This window comes from Centruroides sculpturatus, unplaced genomic scaffold, assembly GCF_000671375.1.
Source record: "Centruroides sculpturatus isolate CEXI.00-Female unplaced genomic scaffold, Cexi_2.0 scaffold234, whole genome shotgun sequence".
NCBI classification, from domain to species: Eukaryota; Metazoa; Arthropoda; class Arachnida; order Scorpiones; family Buthidae; genus Centruroides; species Centruroides sculpturatus.
Window position 1 is genome coordinate 728,748 of NW_019384411.1, and position 23,135 is coordinate 751,882.

General features: G+C 32.6%; 1 protein-coding gene across 1 annotated transcript; it reads left to right on the top strand.

Moving 5' to 3' along the window:
- The first annotated feature begins 7,996 nt into the window (after nt 1-7,996).
- Nucleotides 7,997-21,864, top strand: LOC111619007 (HD domain-containing protein 2-like). The gene is made up of 6 exons (XM_023360638.1): nt 7,997-8,101; nt 10,421-10,554; nt 10,653-10,755; nt 12,057-12,125; nt 14,825-14,963; nt 21,600-21,864. The coding sequence occupies exons 1-6, from the start codon at nt 8,054-8,056 to the stop codon at nt 21,671-21,673; spliced, it is 567 nt and encodes a 188-aa protein (XP_023216406.1). The 5' UTR covers nt 7,997-8,053; the 3' UTR covers nt 21,674-21,864.
- Nucleotides 21,865-23,135: the final 1,271 nt, after the last annotated feature.

Here is a 23,135-nt window from a genome sequence, read left to right on the forward strand (position 1 = left end):
CGGCGACAATGAAGTATTAATACTGTTGTGTTTCGACTGATAGTTGCCAAGCTATCAAACGGCAGCGATTCGAGCTAACTTCTGATACGATTCTTCTCTCGAACGAATCTGAACAACCGAATAGAATGTTTCGGAATGTAAACCTTTGACTTTGAAGATGGCCTGTCCCGAGTGATGATACGCTGCTATAATATAATTAACGATGTCCTCAAAGAGTTGAAAGCTCTGTTTATTTTATAAATTGTCAATTTTGAATTATTATGTAAGCATTTGATATTGATTACAAAGATTGCCAAGCTCTAAAATGGTAACAACATCAACATAGAAGAATTTAAATGAATGGAGTAATTTTTTTATATTGAAGTCATTCCAAAGAAAGTTTATTCAAAATGAAGATGAAACATTGATTTATAAATGCTGTGGCTTTATATCTTTGTGGATGTTACGTCGGTTGAGTTTTGCAGTCACGACTCAACTAATGAGGGAAATTATAAGTGGACATTTACAGTTTGTTTAATGAAAAAATGATCTCTTTATTTAAGATATGGATGAGTATTTAATTATCTGCTTTAATATAGCCAAAGTTTGTGTTATAATTATGTAAAATCAGTTATTTACATTGAAGAGTGGAGTCTTGTTATCTTCACATGCTTTTTATATAAATGAGTATTAAATTATATCATAAAATGTATGTAATTATCAGTGATGTCTATATTGATATACACAATGTTAAATCTTGTCTGACCAATAACCGAAAGGATGTAAATTGAGTTGTTTTATTGATCAAAACAGCTGCTTATACTGGACGATTACAGTTTAAATTTTTCCAAAGTTGGTACAAATATGTTGAAAATTCTTAAACTTCCAAAACATTCACAATGATATCATATGCTTGTGTATAAATTTCTTAAAGAGGATGAAGCATCAAAGTAGAAAGGATGCTATTAACATATTATTTGCTTGTTTATTGTTTAGTTACTAGAGAATGCTTTGAAAATTGCTGTTTTAACTATATATTTCTATAAACTTTAAGAGATAAAAACATCTGTATGATGTTTTTATCTCTTAAAGTTTATAGAAATATTGTATATAGTTAAGACGGCAATTTTCGTGGCAGTCTATATACATCTCGTAATACGTACGTCGGAGATGAGATTTAAAACTGAAATTAGCTGTTGTTTAATTTCTGATTTAAGTGTCGACAGATTTAAATTCAATATTGCTGATTATGTAGAGTTGAAGATGATGATTAATGCAACTTATTTTTGAAGATTGAGAAGTAAGACTATTAATTATTAGAAGATATGATTGAAATCGGTAAGGAAGGAAGTTTATACAGTTGTTGCCTATCACATTTGCTATTTCTTTTTTAAATTCATTGTAAGTACATAAAATATAAATGGAAAAGTATAAAGAATGAGAGAACATACTATCAAAATATTATATTTTTGAAATTGTTCTTATATCAAAGCAAATTAAGTAGAAGGTATTCCATTTTATATAGTACAAAGTGACTTATAAAAGTTTTTTGAGTGGAAATTTTTATACTGTTGTAAGGATTTTCAACTAAGCATTTTCTAGTCATAACTTTTTAACATAAATGTCAATTTAGAAGTGAAATTCTGCTGGAGTGTCATCAATATGATACATCATGAATAGAAATTTTCACTGTTTCATGTTCTACAATTGCCATGAAGTTTGACTCCATATTGTCTGCAATAGAGCAATAAATTTGTACTGTTTGAAGTCTGTTCTGATGATCAGTTGCACAAAGAGAAAGTTGATAAATTTCACAGTAAAATGTAATTTCTCTGGTGAATGAATGCCAAATGAGTTCAAATCTGTCACTTGCCATGCAATATCGAGTGCCAGGAATTGCACAAAAGTGAAGCAATCTAGGATTTAAATCATATCTGGACCTCTGTAAGATCTTTTTATGTAGTGTATATTTGAGTTTGTTTTCAAGATTATAATAATTTTTTTATACAAAAAAAAAACCTATAAAAAAAAAACAACATGAGAAGTATCAAAAATCTTGAAATTGTAAATATATATATATATAAGAAAGCAATTTTCTCATCTTTGTTGTACAAAAGGTAAAAGATGGTCATGTAATGTCACTTTTTTATTGAAAAATATCTCATTTTAGAAGTTTCCCACAGTTTCTATTTGTATATATTACATGGTCTTGTGCAGGATGTAAAGATACATTGCATTATTGCTACTTCAACTTTTTTAATAGGAACATGACTGATTTAATTTGTCACTTCATTTGGTTCCTGAAAAAAATCTCATTAAAATGCTTGCTCTATTCTTCTTGATGTATAAACATAATTTATTACAATAAATATTTATTATCTCTCTTATTGTAAAAGTTTTGGTCATTGCTTTCTGTTCTACATGTGTTAAGATTATTTTTCTGGGTTGCCAAACTCAGAAAAAAGCCTTCCGAGCATGTTGGGCTCCAACCTCACCACCGTCTGATGGTTGGGAGGGTCGGGCCCAACATATTTGGGACAGATCAACCCCCAAAAAATTCCTGGGGTTGTTCGCACACATTCAGCCAAACCTCCAGAGCAATAGGCTGACATCTTAACCTGATGACAATTCAGTATTCAATGATTGTAGATTAATCTTTCTAGTCCTCCAATATTTGGCATTAAATTCTTGAGTTTGGTTTGGTTCACACCACAAAGATTGTGAATGAGTTTAATTTTATATGGAAGATTCATATTAGTTGATTAGTGTTGAGTCAAATTGGTTGTTTGCTGCAATAGATAAGAGTTCTACTGCAGCAAACAATGGTGATTGAAAACAATAACCTGTCCCACAGTTATTGTTTTCAATCACCATATTCTTTGCAAGTCATAAAAATTGTGCTATGGTGTTATCGGAATGTTTTATTCTAGAAGTGAGATTAAATATAATCATTTCTCTAACTGTTAATGATTCTTATCTTTTATTGATTAATTTTATTTTACTGTTTTCCACTCTTTATTAATTAATTCAATATTGATATATTCACCCAATTTTCTATATAGCCTAACTCAGTAAAAGTATGTATACAGTATACAATAGGGAAGAAAAGGATTTAATGTGTGAGTTTTTCAGTTGTTTAACTAAATTATAGTTAAATCTAGAACTTTCTTTTTTCTGCTTTTGAAATCTGTCTCATACAGAAAGAAAAAGTTATGATGATTCCATCTTCATGATGATATTTGTCAGATACAAGATCATCATTTGTCTGGATTTGTTAATGAACTTTGTCATTGGCACAATTTATTGGTGTGATCTCACACCAACATATTGAATTTTATGCTTTGAGAGATTCAATGGATGAATCATTTGAATCAGAGGCTACTAGAATGATTTTCTGATTGAAGATTACCAACTGCCTAAATTCCATTTGCGTATACCACTAAGAAATAGTAACTATGAAGGAAAGAATAAGTAAAAAAGGAAGCAAAGTGCTCCAGCTGATGATATTGAAAGATGAGGTGATTAAGGTGTCAGCATATTGTTGATCTGGAATTGAATCCACGTGGTCAAAAGACACGGAATTTTTTGGTCTGTTTCACATCAGTTGGGTTCTGTACCTAACCACGTCCATTGTGGGCTTAGCAGAAACGTTGATGGGTACAATTGTGCCCACAAGACAGGAAGAGTGAAAAATGGGGAAAAAATCTAATCCAAGCCCCATAATTTCTTGTGGATAAATTGAATAACTTTCCATTCCACTCTCATATGCCTGCTGAACCCATTGCAAGTTGAGTGTCCTTAATAGAGAAAATTATGGTCAATTATGTTGCCCCACATTGATAAATTACTCAGAGTTGAAAGAATGTGGAAAAAATACAAACTTGCAAGTGCTGACTTGAATAAAATTCCTATTAAATATAATTTTTGGTTTACTGGAGAGACAAATTAGATAAAAATATCTTATGCTTCAGATTACATATATTAAATCTGAATATTCTGCTTAGTGATTCATTATTTTATAAGCTATAAAGCAGCATATAAGTATATGAAATAAAGAATTGCAATTTTTCTGAATGAATTGTAGCATAGAAACAGTTACGTAACTACGAGTGCACCTGCACAGAGTCCACTTGGAAGGGGGCCCAAAATACATGTATTTTATTATTTTCTCAAACCTAATTAAGGGGCTTAAATGCAAATTCTTGCACAGGGTGCAGGAATGGCTAGTTAAGGCACTGCATAGAAATATGTAGTCCTGGAAATTTTTTAGCGAGGTTTTGCCATAAGTGAATGATTATCCAAATTAGGTAATTTATTATTTGAATATTTACATAAATTACAGTTTATTAAGTAAAATATATATTCTGATAGTATAATTGGTAAATGTTATTAGCCTGAAAATGAAGAATGAAAGATCAAAGACCAAAACATCCAATATAAACGTTTTCATCCAGCACCACCACTAGCAGTGGGTAATCTTTTTTCTAACATGTTAAAAGTTTACCATAAATTAATATTTAAAATAATTAATACGACAATTTAAATACAAATGAGCAATTCTTTATTCTGACATCGTCACAATGCCGGGCTGCAATTTTAATCGTATTTTAAATTAATTTAATTTAAAATATACGCTTTCTACAGCAACTTAGTCCCTGTACATCATACTTTTCCTTTAACAATAGAGTCGTACCTGTCTTCTATTAATTGATTTTAGGGGAAGTTTTGAATTCAAATAACGTGGCTTACAGTTTGTGTCCGAAGTTCGTACGATACATAGTTAATCATAAGATTTCCATATCTGGTCTCGTCTTTCATCTATCTAACTCTCTTCTCGAGATTAAGGAAGGCTAGACAGACGGACGACAATGGAAATTTATAGGTCTACAATGTTTTTCAAATTGCAGCGGAAAAAACGTTATTCTACAAAATCCTTACTTAATAAACATTTAAATTTGAGACAAATGATTCTATCGATTGTTTGTTGCCGGATTAACAGTCATCACCCAAATCATAATGAATGATATACAGTACGCTTCTTTAGTTTTCTGCTAAGTATAGCAGAAAACTAAAGAAGCACCACCTCTTTTTCCACGCTACTCTATCCTACGCTCTTGTCTTTAGCTCCTTATAACTACCCTCTTTTAAGTCATCCACTATTTTAATTCTCCTTCTCCCTCGTTTCTTTTTGCTTACAACCATTCCTTCCATAACATCATTCCGTAAGCCTTCTTCTCGAATTGTGTCCCATCCAATTAGCTTTTCGCCTCTTTATTGTCTTTAATATGCTCCTTTTTCCATCCATGCTCTTAGGTCTTCCTCATTTCTCATCTTATCGCTCCAGCTGACTTTCTCTATTCTTCTCTATTTCCACAGCTACATCCCTGGGGCCTCTATTCTCTTAATGTCGTATTGTCTCAAGGTCCAAGTTTCAGCACCATAGAGAAAGCACTCCAGATGTGGCATTTGACCAGTCTTTTTCTCAATTCTAATTTCAGAAGCCCACACAAAGTTGTTTCAATTTTGCTAAATGCCTCTTTCGCTGTACCAATTCTCCTCTCGATATCTTTCTGTCATGTCGTGTCTTACCACGACATGTTAAGGGCGCGTCGAGCGCAGCGCCCGAGGGCGAGACGCCCGATATATAAACCCTGTAACCGAGGGCAGTGTCCCCTTTTTTGGATTGTCGCTGAACCCTGTTCTGTAGTTACCCGATATATGTTAAATAAATGTGAAATGTTCTAAGTATCGTGTCCATTCACTTCTCAGGCACTACTAACGTAAGATTCACGGGAATTTTACACTTTCCCAATTCTGAACTCAGAGTCAAGCCAAGCATCCGGATATCCCGTTCACTTGTTCCACTTTGTCACCATTTATACGGATGTTGACCTTTCTTTTTATCCGATCCAAAGCGCTTTGGTTTTGTTAACATTACTTTCCGTTTTGAAGGCCGCATATCCCCTCTCTAGTCCACTCAGAATCTTTCTCATTTTACCCTCGCTTTCCGTCGGAATTGCCATATCATCGGCATACCTCGGGCACTGAATCTGCCTTCCTCCGATTTTAATGCCTTTCTCTTCTTCTAGATATTCCACAATCTTCTCTTCCAAGTATGTGTTGAAAAGAAGTGGTGATAGTCAACACCCCTGCTTAATTTAAACGTCCTTTTCAATCTTGATTTCCTCTCTCTATATTGACTATCCACTTTAATTACTGCTCTCTGATATTTGTTCAAGTTTAGTATTAATCTCCTGTCTTTCCAATCTACTCTTTTTTCCTCGAAATGTTCATCAATCTTTCCCAGTCAATTTTGTCAAACCCTTTCTCTAGATCTATAAAACACACCAACATTCCTTTCACTTTTCAATGTATCTTTCTCCTCTAGGAGAAAGATACATTGAAATGTTGGTGTTTTCTTTCTTCTTTAGTGTGTTCCTTCATCTTTATTCACATCACTTTCTTCTACCATTAGTTTCACATAATCTTCTGCTCTATACAGATCACCGTGCCATCTATGCTGGACCTTCTCCTTATCGTTTATACTCTCTCTATTTCTGTCACTAATATTTGCTCTCTTAGCCCTTCTGAACCAGAATGCGTTCTTAACTTTATCATACATTAGTTCAAATCTTTTAGACCTGTCCAGACTCAATTTCTTTACATTCTCTTTCAAGCCACGCTGCTTTGGCTCGCTCGATCACTATTCTCGGCTTATTGTTCATTTCTCTATATTTTCGTCTTTCTTCTTCGGAGTTCACATTCTTCCACCTTCTTCTTTCATTCATTTTATTCATCTTCCACCTTCTTCTTTCATTCATTTTATTCATCTTCCACCTTCTTCTTTCATTCATTTTATTCATCTTCCACCTTCTTCTTTCATTCATTTTATTCATAATTTTTCTCCGTAACCCAGGTTTACGAGTTATTTGATTTTTTTCTTTCCCCGCTCCTCTGCTGTGGCACAGATATTTCCTTTCATTGATATCGCAATTCGTTCGGTCCTTCATCATCCTCTTCATTTATTTTTTTTTTATTTTTTGTTCAGATACTAATCCAAACATTTCATTATTCCTTTTCAAATTTTCTAAATCCCATTTCTCACTTGTCTTTTTCCTTTTTGTGATCTTCTCCAGGCTCATTTTGAGTTTTGCGAATAAGACGTCGTGATCTTAGTCTGTCTGCAGCTGATTGGGTGCTTACATCCTTAATAGAATTTCTATATATATCTTTAATTAGTATATAGTCTATTTGGTATCTGTTGCTTTCCCCGGGATCTTTCCGTGTATCTTCTCTCGTGCGTTTGAAACCATGTATTTGTAAACACCACACTATGTTCTTTGCAGAATTCAATCAACCTTTCTCCTCTCCTGTTCCTGCTTCCCAATCCATGCCTTCCTACAATATTTTCTTATCTCGTGTTTCCCACAGCAGCATTTTAATCTCCTGATAACAATAGGCGGAGCATTTCTTTCTTGCTTTTCCATAATTTCTTCCCCCTGTTCGTATATTTTCTTTATCTCTTCATCTGAATGAGAACCGGAAGGCGTATATACTCGAATGAGTACCAGATCTTTTGGTTCCGCTTTAATTCTGACCATTACGATCATTTATGTAATTTCTGTAACTTCTAACATTTATGTTACTTCTGTCATTTATGTAATCGACTTTAAGCTCCTCATGTTCCAAGTTCCAATTGTGGAGCCCCCTTCTTCCCCATAACGGGCAAGGTGTCGCGACCTTGTCTCTATTTCTACTTGCGCTCATCTTGCTAGGGAGATTGTTTCGTTAGTAATAAAGCATAGTATGATCGTTTCCCGTTGGTTTCTAAAAGATTCTTTGCAACGTTCGATCTCCGAATTAAAAGTTAAAGTACACTGTAACTTCTAATTTAATATAAATTATATGACGATTTTCTTTATTTTTTAACGATGAAAAATAATTTAATGTACTTCAAATATATAATCGAGTAACAATTTCATAAGAAATACAATCAATTTTTGATAGCCTTTTTAGCACTAGATGTCGTCCTACTAGTTGAACACGTGGTTTTGTTGTTGTATGGTAATGAAACATGCCTTCGAAACTGGTAGAATTTATGATGTTGATAGGAAAATTAAAGGTACAAATTTTCTGGTAAACGCTAAATTATGATCAGAAATGTAAATTATATATATATATATTTCTTTGTAAATCTTTATAATTTTTACGATGTTAATATATATATATATATATATGTCAATGTTAATCACAAAAGAAAATAAATGCAAAAGGCATTAAATACTACAAAATAGTTTAATTTAATAATTTATTTGCGCACGTCCTTTACTGATAACATCCAAAATGTGATTTGGCTTGCTATCAATAAAGTTTTTTATGATCGATGCCTCGAGGGAGTTCCAAGCAGTGACAATTGCTTGTTCGACGTCGGCATAACTTATTGACGATTTTGGCCATAAATTCGGCCAACCGAGATCCCCAAACGTTTTCTGTAGGTTTCGATTCGAAGAATGAACCGGCCGATCCATTTATTTTCAAACCACGGTTTAGTATCTCGTGATATGTGGATAGATGCGTTGTCTTGTTGAAAAATAACAGAAATTCTTTTTAGCCTACGTTTGTATGGCAGCAATTTGTTCTCCGGAACTTGTTGACGGTCGACACTGTTTGTGCGACGGGTAACGAATGCCAAATCCGATTTTCCCGATGCAGAAAAGCACTCCGAACCGTAACGCTCCCACCGCCAAAGATTCTTTGCAAAAAGTATCGATACTTGAGCTCTTTTCTTAAGTCGTGCCGGTAGAATACTAAAATGTCTGGCCCGTCCGAATTAAATTTTTTTTGTCCGTAAAGATTACCTGTATGACAGAAAGGTTGTTATTTCTTGTGCTAGCGCGATAGGTCTAAGCGAAACAGAAAGCTTACCTTATTCCGTCGAATGCCCGTATTTTTCCTAGCAAAATCGAGTCGGGCAGCTTTGTGCTCGGACTTAAGAGCGGAGGCACTTCTCGTTCGAGATTGAACGATGTTGTTGTTGTTGTTGCGTAAAACCTTCCAAATGATTTTGTGATGTACTTGAATACAAATTAACACTCAAAAAACCTTAACAGTCCAGTACTAAATCTTTAATAGAAAACAAACATTTTCTACCGTACTTTCGGTCTTCTTCGGGTTTAAAAAAACCAGTGAGATTTGAACGAGTGAATTCAAAGAACAAAAATTACGAAATTATTTTCAAAAAACCTGGAACAGCATAGGCAGGTTTTTTAAATAATGGAACATTCAGCTTGCATGTTACCACGCATGCATAACTGTTTTGAGTGTTAATTTATATGAATTCCAGTATTCGTCTACGAAGGTTTTTTAATTTATGTACTTGAATACCAAAATCATCTCGAATTTGATGCGTGGACACGGTGGATTAGAGGTTTTGTTAACAATTTGTCTGTGGTCTCATGGGGTAAGCTTGAAGGATGTCCACTTCTACACTTTGATCCATAATTTGCAGGATTTGACAAATAATGCTGAACTACCTTTTTCAAATGCTTGACGCCATTTGCTACTGCCTGATGACTTAAACCAGTGCTTCTCAAAGCTACAATTTCTCCTTTCTCAGAGTCTGTTAAATGGGTACCACGAGACATGATGAAAAAAAGTACTTTCAAACTTCAAACTTGCAAGAAAGATGGCTGTTCTATACTTATGTGGCAGTATGTAAATTGACTAAATTGCTATTCCGCAGTTGGCCACGAATTAGAAGCTCAAGTTTCCTAAAATTACATTTTTATAAGTTAGGTGCTGCATAAAAAATCTTTTTATCTATTAGTGCATGTTCTGACCTCAAAAGACCAATTTTTCAAGTGGTTCTATACTTTTGTGGAGCACCTTATGCTTTTACAGTTATAGTATACTTTCAGTTATGACTATAGTCATATTTCATAGACTTGTGTGAAATTTTATGAATGGAAGACCAATTATTCTTGAAAAAAAGAACATTAAAGATGTGTTTGAATAGAGGGCAATTTTTTTAAAGTTACAATGTAGGACATCCTTCTATATAGTATCCAAAAGGAGGACAGGTCTCATTTTCAAGGAGTCCATCTTTTGAATACTGTATGGAAACCTTACTATCGCAGCACATTCTGCCAATGCAATCTATATTTCTGCATTGTTCATTTTGCATCTAAGTTTGTGAGATATTTTGCTTGTAAATTAAAAAATTCAAAAATTTGTTTTTGGAGTACCTTGTTTTCTGTCAGATATTGAACTCCAAAAACTCTGCCAATTCTTCCAGTATATGGTTTAGAACTTTTTTGATCATAATATATTATTTCATAATTTGTACATATTTAAAATTTGTACATTAAAATGTAATTGTGCAAAAATTTTTAAATTTCTGTACATATCACTTAAATGTTTTTAATAACTGATTTATATTTAGAGAGTGAGGCGGACTGGTTGGGTAATGAGAAACATTCCAGATGCCGAAAGTGTGGCAGACCACATGTACCGAATGGGAGTTTTGGCAATGTTGCTGAATAGTGACAATGGATCGCAACATTTAGATAAAGATAAGTATGTTAAAAGTACAGTGCATGTGGAATTTTTAAAATAATAGTAATAATAAATATGGGAAAAATACCATTGCTTATAATTATTTAATTTTTTTACAGATGTGTAAAGATGTCTCTTGTACATGATCTTGCTGAGTGCATTGTTGGAGACATCACACCACACTGTGGTGTGTCAAATGAAGAGAAGCATGAGAAAGAAAAGGTATAATTGTGCAAAATGATCAAAATACAGTTAAAGTAATGATAGAAATTACTCACTTATATATTCTTACATTATTTTTTAATACATTTTGTTCTTGGAAGTAATGATTTTAAATAACAGTTGCTCTAAGAAGGAACAGTTTTAGCATTAATCCTGTGATAGTTGCATGCATACCTGTCTGTGAATTATCATTTTCCACTGAGATCAACTGCATGATTTCTAATAGTGAAACTATCAAAGCAAATGTTTCATTAAATAGAAACGTATGAGAAAATACTGAAACCTGTGATTTCCTGTAGCATCCTTTTTCATTGTCTTCTATCTTTCTGTTTGACTATTCTAGATCATCCATTTATCTCTTTACATGCTTCTGTGCTTTAACATCATTTTATAGCCATACTGCAAAGTTAAAAAGTGATTATAATTATGTTAATAATGCAAATTATATAATTTTCTCTGACATAGAATATATTTTCCTTTAATAATGTCAACAGGATTTCTTTTATATAAGAAAATTTTACACTTTATTGTTTCAGCAAAGCTTTTATCACCGAATGTTTTCAGATGTATTTAACCAGTAAACAGTAAACATTAGCATGGTTCTCCTTGGTCACCTGAGGTACTGAAACATCTCGTAGAGTGATTTCCACACATTGGAAATATCTTCTATAACTTTGAAATTAATACAAGCACCCTGCTTAGACTAGACAACTTATAAATGTCTATTTGTTCTAGAGTTTATAAGATCCTGAATCAAAGGATGGCAGATCAATTGAAGAATTTGATGGTAATTGTCTCCAACAGGTATAATAGTTGAGTCTTGTTCATTTTTTCAATTAATTCAGTTATATTTAGAGGTTATGAATCAGCTTAGTAAAACACTGAATTAACACCATATTGTCATATCTCAAAGTGTAAAAATATCTTTTGCATATCTCTACTAGATCTACAAAAGCTCTTCATCCTTGTTTCTGTATCTCAATTTAAATAATGGATCTTAATAATTAATCTATTCTTCAGATTTACTTTAATTGGATCTCAGCAACTGTTTTCTCTTGTTTGGTTTTTTTTTCTATACAAGATTTGGCAGGTTACTTTTAATATGCTATCAGAAATAATATAACTCAATTTGTATTTCCTTCTATACATATAGGGAAATACAAATTGAGATATATTATTGTAAACATAAAGAATATCTCTATACATAGACATATTCTTTATGTTTACACTATGATAAATTATGGTTTATAAACATAATAATTTATTATAATTTTGTTTCTTATCAATTTTTTTCCTTCCAGGCTGCAATGATACACTTGACAACATTATTAGACAAGAAAATTGGTGAGGAGATATTTGCCTTGTGGAAGGTAAATATTAAAAATTATGTACAGTACTGTTATGTTAATTCTAACGTTTCAATCTCACTGCCAGAAACTTATTATTCTGTTATATAAAGTTGTTTTTGAGCATTTTGCATAAAAGTGTATGATCAGCAGATATTTAAAATTGGAATAATGAACAGATCTTGCAATATATAAAGTCTTTATCTATCTATAGTTTTGGGTTCTTATACAGGGTATCTGAAAAGTTACTATGCAGTGACAAATTTGTACTAACAAAGTTATCTATATGGCATTGCATATGAGACCTGTATGTTTATGTTCTGTGTTTCCATTTTGCAGTAGACAACACTACTGCTCACTAGCAATAACATTATAAAGTAAATTCTAGGTTTTAAACTGTAGTTTGCTGATTGCATAATCTCCCATGAAATCTGAACTGCCAGGTCGCCAGACCTCATTTGGACTAGATTTTGGGGCTTCTGGGGGACATTTTCAGCATTTGCTATAGAAGAAACTACAATATTATATGTAATCCTCACTTACATTAATTAAAACTTTACTTAAATATTTTTCATTACACAGTAATGTTTTGGACACCATGTAATTAACAGGACCAACATTAAAAACACTATAATGCTATGGCATATTAAAAAATGTAAGATGGTTTTATCTATTCTTTAGAAACTTCTTACTTATTCATAAATTCTTCCTATTGTGGATTAAGTTTTCACTGTAAAATATTCAAAGCATCTGTTTTTATTTCTGGAAACCTTCAAGCAAAATTTTGGAACCATCTGTTGATTAAGAACAAGTGAAAAGACTAATTCTTAGTTGTTTTCAGTTGTTCTCATTCATAAACAATTAAGAACATTTTCTAATGTTTGGAATTATCATAAATTTAATATTAATCAAAAAGTTCTCCATTTAGATAATTTTTATTTTAAACATTAGGCAACAGGCAAAGATCATCAGCTGTGAAACTGAAGATGTGCCCCACTATCACTCAGAATGAATGCAATGAGCAGAAGCTAAATTTTTAGTACAATCAATTTGATGACTGCCATTACAAAGTGTCAAATCTGTGAATACAAATTGCATGAATACAGAGATCTGACTATATTTTTAATAAAGAAAATATATAAAGATTTTATATTTTCATTTAGAATTATATAAGAAAACATTTAAAAATTACTGGATGATTAAATAAAAATGGAATTCACGGGAAGTTTGAAATTGCATGAGTAAGACTTGGCAATTCCATGAACTAATGGTGTGACAGGTACCACCAGTTCAATCTTGAAAGTTTTAATTTTGTTCGGTCATCTGGTAAATTATACAGGCAAGCTTAAAGATCTTTCACTAAGCCTGCAGCTGTTTCAAACTTCAAAACAAACAATGCTAATGTAAAATTCAAATGAATCAAAGAACATAATTCAGAAATTAAATTTAAAATACTTTTAGGAACTTAACTTCAAAGTCTTTCTCCTTTATTCAATGTAATTTTATAACTCTAATTACTGATGTATGAAGGCCTTATTAAGAAAAGAGTCTTCTTCCTTTTCATTAATTTCAAGAATTAATAGAAAAATGAGAATACTCTTTCCTGGTTTAGAAAACTATCACAATTTTGGAAACAGTATAAGATGATCAAGAATCAATGATATTTAATAAGTAAAGACATTAAAAGATATTTAAATAATAATGACTCCACAAACAATATTGGGTCAATTTAAATCTTTTATATTTTTTTAAAAATTTCAACTAGACACAGATGACAAACAACCTGAAGATTAAATACAATTCTTCATTGAAATGACTGATGATATGAGATTAAAAACACAGACTTAATACACTTGATGCTGATCTGTATTGTAGGATGCAGCTCCAACTTCACACAGCACTAAAAGTTTTAAAAATCTCACTCTGGTCTCGGTTGTATTTAAACATCTGAAGGACTATAGATTTATGTAATTATGTAAATATTGTTTAATTCCTGAATTTCCACTAGGGGACTTCAAAGTGGTGTTCAGAGTCAAGTGTATTAAGTATGTGTTTTTAATCTCATATCATCAGTCATTTCAATGAAGAATTGTATTTTATCTTCAGGTTAATGAAAAAGAAAAAACATACTTTTAAAAAAATCCATTAATGACATTTAATAAGTAATAACATTTTAGATCAGTTTAACTGATCATAAATGATAAAATAGAACGTAAATACAAAAATTTAAAAATAAACTATAACAAGTATTCTAAAATAAATAAATAAATAAATAACCAAAATCATAGTTGAGATTAAGAATAGAACATGAGAATAAATAAGAAAAGAATGTGAAAATATATGTTTTTTTTTTTTTTTTCACGTTCTAGTTTATCATAACTGAAGATCAGTTAAACTGATCAAAAACGTTATTATTTATTAAATTTCATTGCTGGATTTTTTAAAGGTGTGTTTTTTTATTATCTATCCAGTTGATACAAAATATATGGATATCTTCAGGTTGTACAAACATCAACAAACAGGTTGTTTGCGCATCTGTGTCTGGTTGGAATTTAAAAAAAAAATTAAATATTAAAATTAACCCAAAATTGTTTGTATGGTATTACTATTATTTAAATATGTAAATAATCCTTGGGACTATATGATTTATATTAAAAGATGTTTGCTATGATAAACTGAAGATTGTGAAAATAGTTTTAATAATTTTATCTTTTTTTGCTAAGGAATATGAAGAACAGAATACACCAGAATCTAGAGCTGTTAAAGATCTAGATAGATTTGACATGATTCTTCAGGCATATGAATATGAAGATATGTTGGAACAACCATCTAGTTTAGAAGAATTCTTCAACACCACTAATGGTATGTAGTCATTGAGACATTTTCTTCACTACTACTTGACAAAAGTTATTATGATTTCCCTTAAGGATGTGTATATACAGGTCAGTTTAAAGTGAAAAGGTTTTATTTTAATTCAAATCATTTAGCAGACTGATTAGATTCATCAGTTTTCTACTTTGATCGAACTGAATTAACCTGCTGAATGATCAAATGATCATGTTGAAAATTGGTTTACATGTTTAAGTTTCTTTCAATTTATCTTCTATTTAATGATCATTATATTTGAATTGATCCATATAAATGTACTTTAATGTAAAAAAGTCCAAGCTATATAATAAAATAAACATTTTTTATCTCTGCTTCAGTTCTGTCAAATTTGACTTGTTTCAGTGAATCTGAAGCAACTTGGTCTTGAAAGTATGTTGCTGCCTTGTAAAGAATTTAATGATTAGATTAATTTCAAATTAATAAATAATTTAGGAAAATCTGGAAGAATCTTGATCCAGAATGGAATTTGAGCCTAAGACTTCTATAAATAGAATGGCATAATTTATAATGCTCTCAGACTTACACATATATTACAGTTGTATGTTTATCATTGCAATGTATGAGGGCTGTTCAAAAAGTATCGGACCTTTATTTTTTCCGTGTAAACCAATGATGCACGGGAGTCCTCTTTCAGTGGAGTTGTGGAGGGGACAGTCATGCACAGTCCTGAATTTTTTTCCACCTGCAGGAAGCGTCAGTTGCTGGCAGTCGGCCTATGAGTGAGGACGTGTAGTGAGCACTCGTCGGATTCTACTAAGTTGGAAAATGACTGAACAACATGAGCAGCAATATTGCATCAAATTTTGCCAAAAGCTTGGTGATACCCAAGCGGAAACCATTCACAAGATTCAGCAGGCTTTCGGGGACGATCCTCAAGGCCAAAAAAAGCACGGCAGGTCCACAGCAATGTCAAGGTCACGTTGACAGTGTTTTTTTACTCCTGTGGGTGGTGTATCGTGAGTACGCACCACAAGGCCAAACCATCACAAAGGAGTACTACCAGGAGGTCTTTCGTCGTCTTTGTGATGCTGTGCGACGCAAATGACCGGATCTGTGGTCAACCAAAACTTGGCAGCTCTATCATGATAACGCACCCGCCCATTCTGCGCATCTGATTCGGACTTTCGTTACACAACACTCCTGTGATTCATCATGCTCCGTACTCTCCCGACATGGCTTTGTGTGATTTTTGGCTATTTCCCAAACTGAAAATGCCGCTAAAAGGAACCCGATTTGAGTCGAGAGAAGACATCATGCGGAATGTGACGGACTGGCTGATGGCCATTCCAAAAACTGTGTTCCAGCAATGTTTCCAGCAATGGCAGGAGTGCTGGGAGAAGTGTATACACTACCAAGGAGACTACAGATAACCCCCGTATAACACGGTAGTTACGTTCCAAAAAATTGCCGTGTTATGTGAATCCGTGTTATACGAAGCAAAGAACTTATACGAAAAGGAGGGTTAGGTTCCAAAAATTAAAAAACATGCTAGTATATTTTCATAATTAAGATAAATATCTTCGTTAAAATTTTTTTAAGTGATACATATTAATATAAATTAAACAATATTTTCTTCGTCATCACTAAAAACACTATTAATTAACCGAGAGCGTTTTTTTTTTTTTTTTTGGCAAGTTATCCTTATCCTCTGAGCATTTTTCTGCATTATCTTCAGATCCATGCTTTACCTTTTGCAAAATGTATGTAATTTTAGATTGCTTGCTTCTAGTTAAAAGGTCTTTATAAATTTCCTTATATGGTGCTAAGCACTTATGAAGAATAAAGCAAGTATGGAATAAGGGAAAAACATTCGGCAACATCAGAAGCAGAAGCGTCGCCATCTGGCAACATTGAAACACGTTTCGAGAAGGACCACCTGTATCGACAGAAGGCGAGAAGAGAAAATTTACATATTAAGTACTAATAGTTCACAAAAATAATAATTTTTGTGAACTATTATTAGTTAAGTATGTAAAAATTTATTACATTTTCTGTTGTACGAGGGTTTTACCCAATTCTCAAACCGTGTCAGAGTGAATCCGTGCTATAAAAGTACCGTGTTATATGGGGGATGGTACCAATTCTCGAACCGTGTTAGAGCGAATCCGTGCTATAGAAGTGCCGTGTTATACGAGGGTTACATGTACTTTGAAGGGGATTAGGGTTTTGTATTTCAAAATCAATAAATGTATTTTTGCCGACCAAAGGTCTGATACTTTTTGAACAACCCTCGTATATCAGTTGTAGGTTTGAGTCTTACTTGATACCAATATTTCATTTACATTTTTGTAGGTTTATTTTGCTTGTCAGTTTGTCTATCTGTTTGTTTGAATTCCTCAAAGTATAACAAAAAGAGATGGAAAGCTAGTTATGTTTCTTTACTGGTCTTTCTATTTATAATTAAGTTACTGATGATTGCATTGGGACTTCAATCATTGGATATGGGTTTTTTTCCCACTTGAACAAAGTTCCTGAAGGTGCCTCAGGCCATAAGACCTGTAGATGGGCATTTTTTTTTTATCTCACCAAACCTGTAAATAAAGAGTACCAAGTGAAAGCTTCACTCATCCATACACAAAGAAGTCTTGCCCTTAGAAGATTTCAGAAGAAATCAGAGGCACACAATGCACGTAGAAAGTGAGCATAAAAGGACAGACCATGCTGGCCAGAGAAACTTTCAGCAGAAGACTGTGTAATGATGATGAAAAGACTGTGATGGGAGAGGAGAGAAACTTGGAAGTCAAGAAGTGAATTCATGAACTCAATCAATGTTGGTTTCAGAGATTGTGATGAAAATTTATATGACTGGTGAGTGACACAGATATTAATGATGGTTTTCAAGTCAACTAATTACGAGATTGTGGTTCGTGTATGAATAAAACTAGTGAAATTGATGAAAATGAAACAAACAATAAATCAATGAGTAAGAACAAAGCAAATGGATCTGAGGCATTTGCTGTTTTCTTACTTCCATCTTGTGGATACTAAGAGAGCTTTTTTTATTGAGCCCATCATGGATTCAACCAGGCCCACAATGGAACAACCAGGTGATGAGGGATGAATCCTGACATCCTGGAATCAATGGACCCCAAAAAACCAGTTTTTTGATCTGACCAGATTTGTTCTCACAACCTGCAAAATGACTGGCTGACACCTTAACCATTCAGTGGTCTCATTTACCACATTGGAGGCAACAGTGATGCGGTTTGAACAGTATTTGTGCCTTCTCCCACACAAATGCTTCTTCTGAAATGGAACAGGCATCTAGCAGTAAATAAATGAAGTTCTTATTGTGAAAAGGAAAGTAAGCGATTATTTCTTTCAGTAAAAAATAAAGTATTACTCCATAACACTCATTTGCAGTTTTTATTTATTTATTTCTTTTTTATATTGATGCAATGCATTCAAATTGTCATTTACCCAAACCACATCTGGACCCAGTCAGTTTGGATTATTGAAGTTCTACTGTATAAAAGCTTGAAAAATGTGTCATTGCAGTTTTTGGGCTATACTTATTATTATTTTTTTATGGTATAAGGCAGGTGTGGCTAAACTTTTATCCCTTAGGGGCTACTTTTTTGGTAAAATATAGTCTGTGGGCGACTATGAATATGGGCAAACAATTTTAGGATTTTAATATGCGCATGCGTTAACATTCATTTGCATCAATAAAAAAAGCTCTCTTAGTATCCACAAGATGGAAGTAAGAAAACAGCAAATGCCTCAGATCCATTTGCTTTGTTCTTACTCATTGATTTATTGTTTGTTTCATTTTCATCAATTTCACTAGTTTTATTCATACACGAACCACAATCTCGTAATTAGTTGACTTGAAAACCATCATTAATATCTGTGTCACTCACCAGTATTCATCAGGATAAATACAAACAGTATGGGTACGTTGCACAGACAGTCTATTATTGTAAGAATAAATTATCAAATTAAGATTTTTAAACATTAATTTAAGTGAAAGCAAATTGTTCAATTTTAGCTTTGCGGGCTACTTTCAAAACATTTGCGGTCGATCGCGGTCTACGTGTTGGCCATCCCTGGTATGAGGGGTTGGCAGCATGTTATTGTGAGGGAAGGGGTACTAAGGAAACACAGATTGGCAACATGACCTTTTTTTTGCCTAGTGAGGATTTGCTCTGGTGAGGCTACAAAGGCATATTTTCTTTGTGTTAGGGTGCACCGAGTAACCGTGCAGTGCAGTTAGAAGTGTGTGCAGTTTTTTTGTATTATCGGATAGAAGGTGAAAATCCATTCGCATCAACAAAGGTAATCACTGGACATTTAGAACTTTGTGCTAAAATTAGTGAACTACAAATAGTGGACATTGTCTGAGGAGTATTTTTATGATAGGTTCACATGCATTTTACCAGCAAGGACTCGTATCATATTCAGCTCTGAATACTGACAAGTTTGTTTGGAACATAGGTGTTTCTATGTGTCCTAGTGCATCTTGTGATTTTTGTAAGTGTGTAAATATACCTATGTATATTACAATATATATATATATATATATATATTCCTTCTCATATATATATATATTGTATATAAACTTATTGTTAAGTTGGTGTTTTTTGTCTTCCTTCTCATGCAGTAATCTTTCACCTTCATAATAGTCTTAATACCAATTATTGTGATTTCACAAAAATGAGCAATAATAAATTCTCACAGCTGTTGCGGTCACTTGCTACTACTCATTTCTCACAACTCATCAAAAGTTGGGGCTTTTCTCAAAAAGCCCCAACTTTTGATATAAAATGAGAATTTAATCAATCATAAATCAAGGATTTACTCATTACAGTGGTTGTTCAGGATATACAACATCAAAACTTTGCTGGCATAAATAGTATTGAGATGTGTTTAGCTTATTGTTGATAGAGCCACAAAGACTGTGTAAGATTCTTATGCATTATTCTTCTAGAAATAATTTCAAAATTAATAAAAGTTTGCAATCTAACTTTATCTGCTAGCAATGGATACTATAGTATATGTATGATCAAATATAAAGTTTACTTTCAAGGAGTAGACCACAACAAGAAGTTTCAAATATTGCCCTTTGAGTCTGCAGTAAGTAAGTGTTCAAGATTTGAGTGTTTGTTACAACTACTAACAGAACAGTGGCGTCACTAACAGGTCTGTGGAGTCGGAGTCAGGAGGAATTTCTGGCCAGAGGAGTTGAAGTCGGGAAAAATGTTGACTCTGGCATTTTAAATTTAATTTAGTTATTTTTATTTAAATGAAAGAAAATTTATTTTATATTTAATAATTTTTAAAAATGTTTTTGTAATTTGTAATAATTCATTTATTTTAAATACAAAATGCAACAATTTAATTTATTAAATACAGTATGTATCAATAGTTTTCTTTGTAGTATTTGTGTTTAGTAGTTAAATTATTTTGACCCAATTGAATTTGAATATTTTTGATTCATTCCTTTATTATCTCTGCTCTAAATAAGTACTCTATTTTTCTGAATGAGCCAGGCTAATTGATCAGAATATACATTTTTCTTTTCTGAACAAGGGACTGAAGTAGCTAGATTGCACACTTTTTAGTTGGACTAACTTTTCTGGAAAGGTGAAATTAAAGTGCAAAAGCTGTAGAATAAAGATATATAGATGTAGAATTTTATCGCTCCCCTTTTTTCCTCTTATTAAATATTTGTTAAAAGTTAACTTTTTTATACAAATAAATATTAATGTAAGTTAAATACAGTTGTCCCTTGATAATCTGACAGATATGGGACCAAAGGTGTGTCAGATTACCAAAAGTGTCCGGATTACCGAAAATAATTACATATTTCGCATTGTTTTGCTAGCAGTAACTTACAATATTCTCTACTCCAACTGTTCGAACAGAACTGCTCACATAAAACACACGAAATGTGTGTCATCGAGTAAGAATTGGATGGGGAGATTCACATCGCAACATGCTTCTGTGCAAGCAGACACGTAACGGGGACGGGTACCTTGACAGGAGGTGCGTCGGACTACTGAGCATGTCGGATTAAAAAACGTCGGACTATAGAGGGACAACTGTATTAAAAATACTAATTATAAAAGTATTTGGGTAAATGTCCAGGGCTCCTTTCAGAGTTCAGAGTAGGGTAACCCCCTACGAGTGCCTCTGCCCCCATAAAATGATTTGGTATTTAATTTTGCCGGAGTTGTAGTTGAGTGTTTTTTACCGACTCTGCAGCCCTGGTCACTAAGTCAACTCCTTGCAAACAAACTTATTAGTAAAATTGTAAGTGAAGAATACAAAAAATGTCTTCACAGTTTTCCATTTCAATCACCATTGACATGAAAATAACACAAATCTTCACTTACGGAGGCAATTTTTGATTTGAGGCTATGACCTCTGTAAAAAATGTAAATTGTTTTAAAAAATGTCATGAGGTGATGATTACCAGGAATTAAAAATACATTGCTCATTAAAAATTAATAATAAACTTGTCATTGTCCTAATCTGTATGCTTTGGAGATGCACTTATCAATTTAATTATGGAAATAAATCATTTTCAAACTTTCTGATTTGTTAATTTGATATAGACAGAAGAACTTTAATTCTTTTTTACTAAATATTTAATTTTTATTTCAGGTAAATTTCAGAATCCTCAGATTATCAAATGGACCGAAGAACTATATGCTTTGAGGAATACAAAGAAAGAGTGAACAAAAATTTGTTGTTACTCAGTAAACTTCTTTCATTTTCATTAAGTTTTGTGAGCACAAATGTGATAAGTTAATGCAGAACCTGAAGACTATCATTGTTGTGAGTTATATAACATTACATTTCCTAGTTTTTATTTGTACTGTAAGTTGAAATGTATGGATGTAAGTTTGAGTTTTTAAAAAATAAATTATGTAATATTGATACAGTTTTTATGAATAATATAAAATATAGAATTTTCCATGAGAAATGTTCACAAAAAACATGTTTTTATAAAGATGTTGTAAATTGATTATTCCTTTACAAATGACACCTATCATTCAATCATCTACTTTTTATAAAGAATCCATGCACTAGTTACTGCACATCCAAATGGATGTGCAGTAACTTGTGCATGGATTCTTTATAAAAAGTAACTATCAGTCTATCAGTACAAGAATAGGCTAACAATATTCTACATTCCAACAATTTATCATGAATAATATCATTCCCCAATCCTCACCCATTCTGGTTAGTATTGTTTAGTTTTGTTTGTATGGGCAATGCAACACATGGACCGAGAGGGGATGCCTTCTGGGAGGACTTTTATGGGAAACTGACCCAACTACGAAGAAAACCCAGAAAACTCCATTTGGTCAGCCTGTTGGCGAGACGCAAACCCACGACCATCTACCAGCGTTTGTCGATTTCATCCACTCGGCCACTGGTGGGCCAAACCATGAGAGTCAGGTTTGTCATAATGGACAGGATTAGGATGTGGTCCATGTAACTTTAATGTATTGGTACCTTCACTTTAATTAATCACTCAAGTGACATGCTAACTTCTGACATAAGCATTCATTAACTTGATTTTTAGACTAATGCCAAATATTGCCAGATTACATCAGGCTATAATAATGCTACTAATTATTAAATTAGTAATTAGTAACACTATTATAGCCTATTGAAATCTGGCAATTGTTTATCATTAATATTAACTTCTGCTTGATTATTCTGTTGTTTTTATTTTTCAGTTAATTACAAATTGCTGTATTAAATAACTACTTAAACATAATTTTAAATATGTTAATGAGTAATTCAATTACTTGAATTAATCAAATTTAGCATTTATAAATGATTTTCTTGTGAATAATAATTGTTGTAATATTAGTTGATAAATAAAAATTAATGTTCCATAGGCATAAAAATATATTTGTGAATAATGGGCTAAAGCAGTTGGATTCAAAACGGTCTTTCAGATTGGTATGAAGAATCTTTGTTCAAGTTGAAGAATTTTCCATAAATGGTCTTGGTCCAGATAAATGAAGTTCCATTTCTCTACTCAATTGTTTTGTGTAGGTTCAACCAAATTCCTGAATCTGAAATAAGGGCTTCTTAAAATGTCTAGACGAGACAGATCTACTATTCTGAAATTGAATCTGGATGGTTAAGAAACTCCAGGAATTTTTTCAGGTAGTCTGTTCT